General features: G+C 43.1%; 2 protein-coding genes across 2 annotated transcripts; one reads left to right on the plus strand and one right to left on the minus strand.

Annotated features, from left to right (window-relative positions):
* The first annotated feature begins 494 nt into the window (after positions 1–494).
* Positions 495–7,524, plus strand: LOC111219280 (amphoterin-induced protein 1-like). Its single transcript, XM_022741907.1, has 2 exons — positions 495–593; positions 1,688–7,524. The coding sequence occupies exon 2, from the start codon at positions 1,791–1,793 to the stop codon at positions 3,327–3,329; it is 1,539 nt and encodes a 512-aa protein (XP_022597628.1). The 5' UTR covers positions 495–593; positions 1,688–1,790; the 3' UTR covers positions 3,330–7,524.
* A 1,516-nt stretch (positions 7,525–9,040) lies between these two features.
* Positions 9,041–14,291, minus strand: LOC111219209 (ataxin-7-like protein 2). Its single transcript, XM_022741821.1, has 9 exons — positions 14,195–14,291; positions 13,532–13,600; positions 13,116–13,431; positions 12,376–12,617; positions 12,062–12,144; positions 11,681–11,892; positions 11,057–11,234; positions 10,715–10,836; positions 9,041–9,782 (listed from the first exon to the last, which is right to left on the minus strand). The coding sequence occupies exons 1-9, from the start codon at positions 14,289–14,291 to the stop codon at positions 9,041–9,043; spliced, it is 2,061 nt and encodes a 686-aa protein (XP_022597542.1).
* Positions 14,292–15,092: the final 801 nt, after the last annotated feature.

Raw genomic sequence — 15,092 nt, forward strand, 5'->3', positions numbered from 1 at the left:
AGCGCCTTCTGGATTTGAACGCACGACCTCTGCCGAAAAACACGTCAACCACCACTACTGCAGCAGCAGCAGCAACAGCAGCAGCAGCAGCACTGCACGGACACGCCAGCAGGCCTATAGGGAAGCTTGCCAGTTACAGACTGCTCCCTCTTAATTATCTCCATGGCTGCTGATGAGAGCCGACGGGAGCCGGACCTGCTCCAAATGCGCCAATTATCTGCAGAAGACGGACGCGCGGCGGTGTGTATACAGAGCAGTATGTTCCGCTGAAATCAAAGAGAGCTGATTAAAACAGTCTCTTATCGGTGGTTATCAGTAGTTAAAAGTAGGTTACGTGTGTTGTCTGCTCTTTACGTAACCTTTTTTTTTTTTTTTTTTTTTTTTTTTTTTGCGTAATTTTGCACTGGGTACTGTTTGCCGCGTGGAGTGGGATTATTTTGGCGAGGTTATCTCCAGTGCTCTCCCTCCTCCCTGCATCCGTTGTTGTGCTCAGCAGCAGACTCAGACTCAGCCAGACGGGGACAGCAACACTGTAAACAGACGAGGAGCCGTTTTAATGAAAGAAAGCCAACAACGCTGCACCGCGGTTGAAGGTAGGTGTCTCTGTCGGTTTCCGTCTCTCGGCTCACGTTTCCATGTTGTGCTCGTTTGTTTCCCAACAGAATGGTGCAATGCAACGTTTGCACCGCTCCTCCACAAACGGACAAGGACATTTCAGAATACACGTAAATATTTGCAGGATTTCACATTTTGATGTCTTTTATTTCTCTCTTCCTCTTTATGTTATTACGCACAACATTATTTTGTGTGTGTCTAAGAGGTAAAGAGAGCGAGGGAGAGAAAGAGAGAGAGAGAGAGAGAGAAAGGAGAAAATGGGAAGAAGAAGAAAATCAATGCATGTCTTCCAGGAGTGTGAATGCACATGGGTTAGCGTGAGTACCGTGTGTGTGTGTGTGTGTGTGTCTGTGCGTGTGTGTGCGTGTGTATTTATTTTAGGGAAAGACGCGCACTGTGCAAAGCAGCAGAGGAAAGTTTCTACTGTATGTAGGCTACAGTATCTGCGTGAGGAGGCTCTGATGAGGCAGACAGGACCGGTGGCTACTGTACATGATGTGATGCTGCATGTTCACATGTGATTTGGTGTTTTAGATGGAGATGTTGCACAATCTAAAGAGAGCGTCCTTCACAATGAATACACGTCGTTTCAATACTTAGATAAGCTGATAGTTGTAACTCTGTTTTTTCATGTCCATTCGGAACAATGTTACATATAAGTAATAAAAAAAACAACAACAATTATTAATGTTTGTTGTCAAGGAATCATAATTGAACATAATTGATGTTTAATGACTGTTTTGATGTAAACCAACATTTAACAGCAGCATCATTGTCTAATGTTAGTGCCTGTAGTGAAAGACTTGATCCATGTGGGAGTGACAGCAAGTTCATGTGATGTGAGTTGTGGTGGTGGGGCAGCTCTTTTGTTTACATCTCTGTACACACAAATTTGTAAATGCAGGTTTTTCCTTTGGGGTATTGATTTGAATATCTGTCACCCAGTTTGTATCTGTCTATTTGTGTTTACGAAACATCTATCTATCTATCTATCTATCTATCTATCTATCTAATGATAATATAATAATAATAATATTTCTTTATCATCCTTTTTTCTGCTTTTTTTTTTCAGCCTCCAATCAGCAATGCCTGGGAATCCTCCAGCTGCTCTTCAGTGCTGTTTTCTGAGAATGGGATCGTAGTAAACCTCTCCGGGATTTAGATCAACTGCTAGAATGTTGCAGCCTGCCGCCAGAACAGGTGACAGCCTGTTGGAAACGTTACCTCAGTGGAGTAAGCGTCCGAGATGGGGCCTCTTCCTCACCCTCTGCGTGGCCCTCCTTTGGCCTCCAGGGGCAGAGGGATCTGCCCTGAACTGCCATAAGACGTGCATCTGCGCCTCAAACATAGTGAGCTGCTCCAAGATGAATCTGACCACCGTCCCGACTGCTATACCGCTCTACACCGTCGTGCTGGACCTCAGCTATAATGAGATAACGCGGCTGCGATCCGAGTGGACCCCGATCAAGCTCCCGAAGCTCCATAACCTCCTCCTCAGCCACAATGGTCTCCACTTCCTGTCTTCAGAGGCATTCGTAAATGTGAAGTACGTGCGCTACCTGGATCTGTCCTCCAACAACCTGCAGCAGCTGGATGAGGTCATCTTTGAGCCTTTGGTCAACCTGCAGGTCCTCTTGCTCTACCATAACCAGATTTCACAGATTGACCGCTCAGCCTTTGTTACCATGGGCAACCTTCAGAAGCTCTACCTTAGCCAGAACCAAATCTCCCGCTTCCCCCTGGAGCTGGTCAAGGAAAAGACCCGCCTGGAGAAACTTAGCCTCCTGGATGTGTCCTCCAACAAGATCAAGATATTGCCCATTGATGAGCTCCAGGTTCTGCCTGCTTGGATTAAAAACGGCCTCTACTTCCACAATAACCCTCTGCTGTGTCACTGTGATCTCTACACACTCCTAGCCCATTGGTACATTCGGAAACTCAACTCTGCCGTGGACTTCAAAGATGACTACACATGTATTCTGCCTGGCCCGCAAAAAACAAAAGTAGGTGTGTTTGACCTCAGCGGTGACAATATGAACTGCAGCACATTCACAGAGGCAGATGAAGAGGCTTTTCTGGAGCAAACGCTCACGCTGGGTTGTGACACCAAACACAGGGACATGTTAAAGACCTGGACGATGCCTGGCAACGTGCAAGTGACACCTGGAAGCAACCAAACTGCCAAAGTCCTGCAAGACGGAAGTCTGCGGATTAGTCCGGTGAAGGCCGAGGACTCTGGGACCTACACTTGCTTTGCGACGAGCGAGGGCTTCAATGAGACCATCTATGTGGTGCTGAAGGTTCACAACTTCACCATGAACGGCGGCGGAGAGACCCTGAACACAGCGTACACCACCTTGGTGGGCTGCCTGGCCAGCGTGGTGCTGGTGCTCATGTACCTTTACCTGACGCCGTGTCGCTGTTTCTGCTGCCCCAACAAGGGTAAGACTCGGGGGGAGGACAGCATCCACTCGTCCATGCTCAGTGTGACGCCGACCCACGAGGACCCAGCGCTCAAGGCTGAGCTGAACAGGCACGTGGCATTCATAGACTCAAAGGACTTGCAGGGCCAGAACGGCAAGCTGAACCCCAATGGGGATGAGGACGATGATGACCTTGATGCAGAGGCTGGTTCTCTTATGAAGGGGAAGAGGAAGAAGTCAGTAGCAGAGTCCATTAGCTCCGTCTTTTCAGACACGCCCATGGTGGTGTGAGATGAGATGAGAGGAGATGAGATGGATGCCGCACGACTGGATGTATATGGTACAACATGAGCCATGTTTTAGTTACTGTAAACTGTGACTGTGAACCTGTGGGAGAAAAACGGAGGCAGGATGTTCATCTGTAGTTGCTGGCAGGTGCGAATGAGGATCACAAAGGGAGTAAAATACAAACTGTCTTGTTGTCGACGAGGACAATAAGCAGGACATTTCCAGCATTTTAATCTGTAGCACTTAATATTCATACTGTGAAGGAATGGCAGTGTGCATGGACAGTGGAAACTACTGAAGTCTTATAAGAATAACAGGAAGATATGTTGTTGATATCAGCACTCAGGAAGTGATCGTTTAAGTTGCTTAAGTGTGGGAAATACATATGATACAATGCACAGGCTGAAATTAGATAAAAAAAATAGTTCACATACAGTATATATTGAAACCGTGGCTGGCTCATAATTATATTTATTACGAGGACTAGAATAGATTGCATCTGACATAAACATTAGAGCTTAGAATCATTTTCCCCTTCTCTATCAACACAGGGAGACGTAGATAGATAGACTGTCACCAGGCTGTGAACACACGTGTTATTAACCTAGAGAAACAGCATGCCGTAAACCCACATTATATGAGACTGATCAGTGTGAGCGAGGAAATGTGGATTCATCAAACGTTTGGTCATTTATATCGAGAAAGTGGTGACAGAAAGATTATATTAAGAGACCATCGCAGGTCATTTTCATCCTGATTCATAGCCAACGCTCAGATATAATCCATCAGGCTCATCCTTGGTCGTATTCATAGTCACATGTATAGCGATGTAGGAGAGAGCTCCTTTTTTTCTTTGCTATGTTGAGGGTTTAGTTTCCACGGATGTATGGTATCAAATTGTTAACCGGCTCGAGGCGGATCACTGCGTATGAATGAATTGCGTATCAAAAATAATTGCCTCTTAGTTACTGCACATCTACAGTGTAACCCAAAAGAAGCTTCTGAAGCCTTACGCGATTTACAACAAGGAAGGCCTCCAGCAGACTCACATTAGGCGCAGGGAAGTATTCTGTCTTGACTGATTATCAACATGTCTTAATCCTGTATACAGACAGGTACCATGGTCCTTACAAGGACAAACAGGCTCCTGGTTGTTGTCCACTGAGGTGCCACTTACTGTTACCGCAGAGTAGAATTCCAAGTTATATTTGTTTCTCTCTGTCGCTCTAGCAGGAAGCGAAATACCCAGCCCCTGCTGAAAGCTGCCAGCTTTCATTCATTTTATTCTTCCCTGTATGTAAAGTGTGCACCTTATACAAAATCATGATATATTTTAATGTAATTAGCTTGAAAAACAAACAACCCATGAACCTTCATTACGTCATGAATTATGTCGCAGATTTAAGTGTTAAATCTTGCATTTTGCTGAGATGAACGATTCCCAGTGTCACACTGATTAAAAGTGGAGATGTTTTGCCCTCTGGTTGGTAGGAAATTATGTATGTTGTATTAGCAGGTAAACATTAGAGCCTGCCACAACAAAACCTACAGGGTTCCTTCTGAAGAGCAGGCTTATGAATAATATTGACGAGGCTGCACATTATTTGACAGGAGAGAGCTGATTTTACTGTTTCTAACTGCTGTCAGGAAAGCTCTTGTAACACAGGGGACTATCCTTCAGAGGATCCCTTCATCTCAACAACTATTATTGAATCTATTGTGAATTGAATTTACCAGACACATCATATGCTGTGCTTATTTCATTAACCAGGTTTAAAACACAGGACTGTGTCTTGACACAAACCAGAAAGAGGGATTTCATTAAATTATGTGGCGTTCGTGACATAGTACAACAAGGCTCGGCCTGCACGAATGCTAATTGCATCTTTTGATGGGATGTAGCTTCCCCCATGCTTTCCATGTCTTTGTCTCTCTGAGCATGAGAGGATAGGTGTGTTATCATGAGTCACAGCAACACAAAGCCATTCTCTCTGGCTCCGTGTACACTGACCGCCTCAATTCAGCCCAGATGTGTTTGCTTTGTCTGTGTACCTCTGTCATTACGAGGTCGCCCTTACTGAAGTTCAAAAGCAATCATTCAACCGGGCAATGAATCTGATGCCCTTTAAGTAGTCTGTAATTTGTTTACGAGGGAAACGCCTGGAGCTTTCCTGAACATTTGCTCTCCCACTGATTCATATGGCTCGACAGCACAGTACAGTATAATACAGGAATTTGAGTTTTCCAGTTCAGAGAGTACCACAGTATATATAAGAAAAAGTAGAGGTGTCAGTTATGTAAATCACACACATCTTGCCTAGAAATATCAATTCAGCTCTCAAATGTTGAGATGTACGCATTTCTGATTTCAATCGGTTTTTTACGCAAAATTGGTGAAATATTCACAGTTGCTGTGTGCACCGCAGCATCTCCTGTGTGGGTGAGAAAAGGAAGTCACACTTACCAGAGAGGTGGTGTGTGAATCATTCCACTCTCTCACACATAGGAATACCAGGTGGAGAAATATAGAGCAGCAAAAATACCACAAGACGCATTTTTAAAAAAAGCCACATTTATAACTACTGCAGACTGGCTGCAGAAACCACCACACTGTAAGAGATCCAGGCTCCGTGTTTTACCCTCTAGAAGTGAAATATGTATATAGTGGGATCAATCTAAGCCCCCTTTGGATTTCAAGGCCAGACAAGCTATTGAATGTAAGTCACAGAATCAGAAATAGCTAAAAACTAAAATCATACACAGATATTACAGCCGTTGGATAGCACACATTGAACCGCCGGACCATGGAGGAATAGCTTGTGTTTGCCCTGCAGTAACCCAGAGTCAAACCAGTTCAATCTGCCGTGGCTAATGGGTGGTCTTCTTCTGTGGGACGCCACTCAAAATACAAGTTGCAGTTATGTACAGAGAAAAACTGTGTGATTTTGGTATTGGAGGTCCTAACATAGAGGAGAAGAGTGGCTTTGTTCCCTCCAAAGCAAATCTGCCTTCCTATATATATCTATATATACAGTATATATATATGTATTAAGATTCACTTTTCTGTGTTCAGTATTGATTAGCTGTGTACTGCTATGTTCTACCAGTGTACTGACTGTATTCTTGTATAATCCGATGTTGTTGATCATTTTGCATTTCGTCTGCCACCGTGCTACTGTTAGCTGTTTCAACATTCAAAGTCTTGACATAAATGTTTATTTTTTAAGCGGGATGGGGTTTAGTTTTTTATTGAAAGAGGATTATTTTACACTTGACTCTGCTGAAGAATTTGGTTCAACTGAAAATATGTTTGAATGTGTATCACGAACTGCATAGGAAGGATTCCAGTTTTGAAATCATTGGGTAGTGAGTATGTAGCCGCCAATTCTTTTCAGTCAGTGTTTGACTTCGCTCATAAAGCCATAAGGAACTTAAGGAGGAAGTGCAGTGCTTTATGAGAATGGTGTTTTAGGATGTTGTAGGTGGAGAGGTGAGTTCTCCAACAGATACTTTATAACAATTAAAGCAACAACTTTCTATCTGTAAGAAAAGTCAAAGAATTCAATAATAAATAAGCCAAGGATGTAATGATGAATAATGCAAATTGAGATCTGTCCACCCACAGCAACGAATTCCTGAAACACCGTGGATTTTGAATGGATTTGAAGACAGAGGGTAAATAAATCTTCTCAGGACTATTTTAAGTTCTAATGTAATACGATGTGAAAGCATCATTTTAAAGGTTTTCACATTTGCAGCAACAATAAGATAAAAGCTTTGGTTTTAGAGATCTGTGCAGTTTACAGGCCCTTTGCTATTTTCAGTAATGGCACTTTAACTGTTCCCTTAATGATCAGTTATCACAGATTAGAAAAGGGAGTGGTCTCTCACTGCCCAACATCTATCTCCACTCATCTAACTATGTGGTAGCAGTTACGGGAACATTGTTGAGATGGTGGAGCTAAAAGCTCACTGCTTCTACAATGTGCTAATATAAGTGTCCGCAGGACAAGAATGGAGCTTTTAACAGCATTAAAAGCACCGAGTTTATTGACCACTGCTTCTAAGATGAGCTGGTTAGTCGCTGCCATAAAATCTTGAAAGGTCTCGCAGCTTAGTGGAATGGCTTTGCATGGTACGCTTAAGAGCTTTTCTGACTGCAGGATAGGTGCGACATAGTAGGCATTAGAAATAAAGAATGCTGATATATCATTTGACTTAATAAAAGATTAAGATTTACACACTGTGCTGCCTCCATTTTTACTGCCGCCTCTTACTTTTACCAGAAATAATCTTCAGGGAAATGTTCCTCTAGTTATTTGCTTCTAGATTTTTATGGCTGATATCTGACAGATTATCCAATTAGGACAAAGCTGTCTGTAATCACAATAAGTGAAGGAGTTATCCATTTTGGGATAACACCATAAACACAACAACACAAGGCAAAACACCATATGTTTCCTTTATAACTAATGGACTGAATAGCAAAAACAGCCCCTTATGGAAAATCTAATCCACAGACACTGAGAGCGCCATATATACACCCTATGTAAGATACAGATATAAGATACCTCACTTCATTTTTATTACCTGTCACATGAGCAGAACAGAACAGTCTGTGTAGGTTTCTATACAATGTGTGCTTATGTAACTTATGACTAAAGGTTCAGCATCCTGCTCTTTGTGAGGGACAATATTAAAGACGTGACGCCATCTAGTGATGAAATGTGGTTATTGCTTTCATAATTAATAGAGGAGTTTGGAAATTTAAACAAATTATTGTTGAGTTTGTGTTTCTTAAAATCTGAAACTACTTTTGATGTAGGAATCTGAGCTTGAAAAAATATATGGCAGGTGCAGCAGAAGTTGTATAAAAGTGGAAAAAATACTGCACAGGCTCATTGACTTTTGATATAATTATTTATGTCTCAACAGTTCCAAATACACACATATATCCTGGGTAAATTAGCCAGAGGTCCAGGGTACTTGGGTGAATTTTATCACCAAATGAACAAATTGTTGTGGTCCTCCGAGTGGATAATTCACCGTGTCCAAGCCGCATATACTGTGTATATGGAATCGTTGTGATGATTGTCTGAAGTATTCAAGAAGGTCTGTAGATTTTCTTTCACGTACATAAAAATTTTACATTTAATAGGTCAAAACAAAGATTTCTGCCCAGTTACTTAATTGATATTTACCATCTGGTGTTTGGAAAAAAAAGATCAAAGTTTCATCTTTTGGGTAAATGAGTAATGAGTAAACTAAACTGAGCAAAAGTGGCGTTGTACCATCAGTACAGACCCACAGTAAAATAATAAGACAGGGCTATGAGGATTCAAGAATTTTTATTTGTTTTGCCATGAAGTGACTTTTCATTTTAGCAGCATAATTAGTAGTTTGAGGTATTTTTATTTTCTTACACAGGTAATAAAGTGAGACATTTAGTCATGTAGAAAAGAAGACATTTTGCAAAAATAAACAGTAAACAGTAACAGTAAAATGCAGACAAACACTTATTCCTGATGTCCGTGCATAAAAATGTGAAGACATAAATAAATGTGGACAAACACACTCCTCAAAACATATTCAGACATTCATACTACAGACAGGCGTTTCATGCTTACAGGACAAGATCTGCATTAAAAAAAAAAAAAAAAAACACTGACTGTTTGCAGCCTATTACCTGCAGGGTGAGTGAGTCTACTCGCTCTTTAGGAGTTTGATCTTTTCTCCAGGCAAGAACCAATATTCTCTCCCTTCCAGGTGAGGAGGCTGGAGCGGGAAGGAGAGGACAAGCGCTTACACTTGGAGGTTCTGGATACTGAGGAGCTGAGGGGGGGCTGCTCACTGCTGCCTTTGCGCTTTTGGCCACGACCCTTGTGATCATAACCCACCACCTTCTGCTGAATTCCTGGGGGCTTCCCTCTGCTGCGGGGGGAGCAGTGGGTTGTCGCAGGTAAAGGGGAACGCTTCTCCAAACCTGACAAGTGTCTCTCTGAGGGCTGCAGTGGCAGAGGAGGACATGGCTTCTTTCCACGCGAGAAGGTAACAGTGGCTGGTCCTTGAAAGGAGGGGATGTGTGGCTGGGCCTTCTCCTGGAGGGGGGGATCCCTGATGTGTCTGGAGGATTTATCCTCTCTGCTGTGTGGCAGCCTGGTGGCTTTCTGTGCTGTACTTGCATCTTGCATAAGGGCCACCTCCTTCAGCTGAGCCTTGCTTGGTCGTCCGACAGCGTTGCCCCGTCGGCCAGGCCCAAAGCTCGCAGAGGAGGTGGAGGAAGGCGGTTTGGTACTCTGAGAGTTGTGCTGACTGCTTTTGGTTTCCAGTTGTCCCAGTGAGGTAGACTCGAGACTGAGGGAGCCAGTGGACTGGGAGGGTCTAGCCGCAGTCCTGACAGTTGGTGGTGGTGTGACATGACAAGACCTGAGACCTGATGATACTTGAGGCATTTTCCTGTAAGTTAAAGGAAAAACATGAAGCTGATTAGGTTCCTGTAGTTCATGTGAATGAAAGAAAAGAACTAGAATTACCGCCTCGTGGTTGTATCCCTCCACCTCTCAGACCAGTCTCAGGTCACATCCCTGTTTATCCAGAGTCATAGAAAATATGAACCATTTGTGTGAAAGTTTGTCATTATTGCTGGATGAAGTTTTGAGTAAAAAGTGTTTTATGAGGTCACACTGACCTTTGACCTTTGACCACCAAAATCTAATCACTTGAGTCCAAGTGAACATTTGTGCCAAATTTGAAGAAGTTCCCTTGAGGAGTTCTGGAGATATTGCGTTCACAAGGCCAAAATCATGTTTGGCATGGAGGCATAAAAACACTTTCACTGATGGGTTCTGGTGGATCATTTTATTATGACATAGATAATCCAGTGACAGAAACTCCCAGATGTTAGCCAAGATCCCTGCAACTGAGTATAACAGACAACTGTTTGCTCAAGTTCTGAAATTTCCTCCTCTAAACACACTTGAAGGAGAGGACTAGTCTTTCTAGAATCTGTCTGATGTAGTGAAACCTGGTAATGCCATCAATCCTTCCTTAAGATGTTTTATTTCTGTAAGGGTATCAGATCAAGTCTGGCCATTCCTGATCATATAATTAATAATTTCATAAAGGTCTAAGAGATGTTTAATCAATAATAAACTGATGCATTTTCTAATGATTATTTATGTGTAATATCACCTTAATCTCTGGAAAGAAGAAACCAGATTGAGCAACAGAACAGTGCCCTGCAGGGGTTTCAGTGTCTAGTTCAAACACACACACATGCACACACTGGAGTCTGCCTGGATGTCTCCCAGCTCACTGAGCAACTCTTTTCTTCACCTTGCTGAAAACAGATAGGTGCCATGTCTGCTATATGGAGCGATGATACTCACTTCCACAGGTGTGTGCTGACATGGTGCTCCAACATGGCACTGAGGGCAAACTGCAGGTGATGCAAACGACGGTCGAAGGTGAAGATGCTGCAACCCAATGTGCGGCATCCAAAAGTGCATAGCTACAGAACAGAGACGATTTCATTAACACAGACACACTCCAGTGTCCTTTGGAGACAAATACAATTCACATACATCACAAATACATCACAGCTGCTTAGCCTACAATTCATTTTTCCTCTTAAAACGAATCTACAAATTTTCAAACATTTCTGAAGTCATCTTCTGACAAAAAATCCCAGTCTACTGGCTGCTGCTGTGCTCGTGTATTTCTCCACTCACCCCGAGAGGTTTGGGGTGCCACGGTGAGGCAGGCAGGTCCGTAGTTTCCTCCTGCTCATCGTCTTCACTTTCCTCGCTTGACAGCAGGCTCTGGTTGAAGGGATAGGGAGGCTGTACCTCCACTTCTACAGTGCTGTCACCTTCCTCTTCTGGAAAGCTTTCTTGTGGATCCCTGGACCTGCATGAAGGCAAAATAACGCAAAAATAACTAGAATTCCCGCCTCGTGGTTGTATGCCTCCGCCGCTCAGACTAGTTTCAGGTTACATCACTTTTTAGTTAATTGCTGTGTGACGTCTTGAGTAATGGCTAAAAAGTTTTGTGTGAGGTCACACTGACCTTGACCTTTGACCTTTAACCACCAAAATCTAATCAGTTCATGCTTGAGGCCAAGTGAACGTTTGTGCCAAATTTGAAGAAGTTGTGTCCAGGCCTTACTGAGATATCGTGTCCAGGAGAATTGGACGGACAACCTGAAAACAATATGCCTCTGGCTCTGACTGTTGCAAGCATGGAGGCATAACATTTATGAACTTCATCTCCAATGGCAATTTTTGATAGTTGCGCAGGAGGCATTTGAGTGAATAACATAACTTTGCTAATATGTAAAGAATTGTATTCCATACCTGAGAATGTGACAGTTGCTGTTGAAGTTGTATCTGTTGCCCTGAGTTGTTATTTTCTCTTCGAAAACTTCCAAATGTTGCTCTTTGTCTTTTAATTTGACAAGAAGCTGCTCCATATCTCGACCTGCTGAGGCCGCTCTCTGCTCCGCTGCCAGCTGATCAAAGCTCTTAGCCCTTCCCAGTGCTTTCTGCTGCTGCTGGATGCAATCAGTCTGTGTAGAAAGAAGAGAGACATCCCATCCCAAACAAATGATAAAACCTTTCATGTTTCTGCATCAAATGACAAACGCAGACAAAGCGCTCACGTCTCTGTTAATAATGAGCAACAACAAAGATACTGGTAACAGTATTGGGTAAAAGGAAAAGGCACTGAGAGTTTACATTGCATATAAGCTCCTGGCTGCCCAGCTTCTTCCTTTCTGGATCCAGAACTCTGCAGTGTTTGTTCAGGTCACATTCTTTCTCTATGGGAAAAAAGCAAACACAGTAGTCGGTGAGTAACAGCAGGAGACAGTCAGTCAACATGATCCATGCTGGTGGAGATTACAGACCAACATATGGTCATTTTCTTTTTTACAACAAAATAATAGAAAATGATTCTGCATATGATACAATTATAGTAGAATGCAAATACTTCTAACACAGTCTTGATAGTTAAACAACAACAACAGAAGTTGTATAAATGGCAGACATACTGTCTATGTTTTTATGAATCCGGCTGTAGGTTCTCGTTCCCCGCGAAGGACTGTGAGACTCACTGGACTGTCCAGCTGTGGACTTCTGCACAGAGGGTCTCTCTGACGGGGGAGTGGAAGAGGAACAGGGGCCAGGGGGCAGGGGTCCCGCGTGCCGCGGAGGAACCCTGAGGCGAGGTGTGGACGAGGAGTGGTGGGGGTGGGGAGGGTTCTCCTGAGGGAACTTCTCCACTGAAGGCAAACTGAAGAGGTGGTGGGAGAAGCAACACTTCAGAACGGACTTATGAGATTCACACATGAAATTTAGATACAGTAAGTGACAAAATTCTGGTTTGCACATGACCCAGATGGAATAAAAACTACAGCTTCGAACGTGGGTCAGAGTGCACAGCGTTCTGTATGTGAGACGTCATTCTATGTGTACATGGGTGTGTGGATGCTCTGCAGCTGGGTCAGTGACATATTGAACTTATATATAAACAAAGCCACATTGCAAAGAATTATGGCGTTTAGTACTAATTATAAAACTAAAAGCGTTTAGTTTTATAATTAGTTAATAATTTAGATTTTTCTCTCCATGATTCTAATGAACATTATGATCCCCCACCCACAATTGTAATCATTCAACAAAGCAACAAATAAATAACAAGGACGCAAGGAGGACTGAGTTCAACACAAACCAACCATCATGCTGAGCATCTCCTAAAATATCAAACGAAGTGAACAATCTTAAACAGTACCTCACTGCCTCCCTCTGGGCCTTACTGGGCCTGTACTGGTGGGCAGGTAACACGGCTGAGGGTGGGTTGGCGTCCTCATGATGTCTGCCATCTTTCTGTCTCTCTCTAGAGGAGGACAGATTGGAAAGAGGCCGGCAAGGCCGAGGTCGCTGCTGTGGTGCCAAAGTAGATGACTGGCCACACATCTTTGTGAGCGCACCGTGACGCCTCACACAGTGCTTCTCAAAGGCTTCAGGCTTCACCACCTGGCCACAGTGGCTGCACACCACCAAATAAAACTCATCATGTGCAGGGCAGTGGCCATATATATGCATATCTGTAGAGGAAAATACACAACAGAGTTTTGAATGAAATTATTTTTATGATTGATCTATGTGAAATGATGCTGAATACTGTCAATGTTTCATGGTCCTCACCTTCTTTCCTGAGGGTCATGGTCTCACATCGGTTCCCCCCACACATGCTGCTGTCTTCATTAGACCCAGCTGCATGCAAGGCAAAAACAGTCAGCATGAGATGTCTGCACGGGTCACTCCTGTAGCCTCTAAGCAGGTTTACTGAGATAAACCTGGAACATGTCTTTCACATCAGCCGGTGTTCCAGGTTTGGGTGCTCCCACGGGTTTTATACATGAATTTAAAAGTCAGTGCTTCTTCAGACTTGTGCTGCAGCTTCCCTCATATCTGCTCCGGCAGCTGCTAATGTCTGCCGGCCAGTTTCGCTGTTCGCAGGCTGGACAAATCCCTCTTAAGTAGTGTTGTTTTTAGTGTGACACTAGCTGACGGGCTAACGCTAACGGTGAATTTACCTGTCCACAGGTGAGACGTTCGCCTTGTGTTTACTAGCAAGTGTTTTATCACTACATTACTCCACGTCTAAGGAACAATAACTTACATTTGTGTTTAGATTAGTGCCAGTACAGACTGTTAGCAAACCCACCCTGCACTAGGACCCAGTAGGTCTTTTGTTTGGGTTGCGCTTTATGCCGCTCTGTGTGTGTATGTAACAACAAATAAATCACAGGACATTGACACTATGACATGATGGAAACCACACCTGGGGCAGGGAGTGCGACTCACCGTCAGATGGTAAAATATTCACCCTATCTACCCAACAACTCCAGTTTAATCCGACAAAATCGTCGAGATTAGGATTTCGCCGATTCAAAGCGGCCATTGCTGCTCTTGCGCGTTCACGAGGTGACACCGACAGTTCGCGCGCATCACACCCGCGTCACGAAGCTCGCTGCCGAGGCTAAACCCAAGATGTGTAAGTAACGGTGTGGCCGTGCACCGTAGACTGCACAGCCTGCGGATGTTGTGTACAAAATAACGCCACATCAACAGCCGACCTGTCTGCAGTGTGCTTCAATGGAACAGTCTGTTCCTCTGTGTGCACCGGACCAAGAAGGATGTTCCTCAGTTCCCCTATTTTCATAATAATCTGGGCCTTTCGTTTATAATGTTACAATATTGTAGGGGTTTCATTGAGGTGGTGTGACGAGTTTTGATTGAATTTAGGGCTCTGTTTGGGAAATCAAAGCTGACATACCCTTCATCGGGACTAATTGAACTATTATTGTTTATTATTTACTATTATTATTATTAGCCTACTAATGAGATGTTGAAAACATGAATTTACCCAAGGGGATAAATAAATAAAGTATCTATCTATCTATCTATCTATCTATCTATCTATCTATCTATCTATCTATCTATCTATCTATCTATCTATCTATCTATCATTCAAAATTCAAATTTCTGTCTGAAAATGTTGCAAAATAATTGTAGGGGGGTCTACCACTTCCTGATAAGCAAAGGTTTATAAAAGATAATTAATGACTCTATTACTTATTAATAAATAATTTAGCCCACATTTTATAGATCAGTTGGAAAATCCTCCTCCAGCATGACACTTTTTTAGCTCGGTGTTGTTCATGGTTTATAAATGTATTTTCTCCAAAATCTTATCTCATTA

Source organism: Seriola dumerili, unplaced genomic scaffold (assembly GCF_002260705.1).
Source record: "Seriola dumerili isolate Sdu_G_001 unplaced genomic scaffold, Sdu_1.0 BDQW01000056.1, whole genome shotgun sequence".
NCBI lineage: Eukaryota > Metazoa > Chordata > Actinopteri > Carangiformes > Carangidae > Seriola > Seriola dumerili.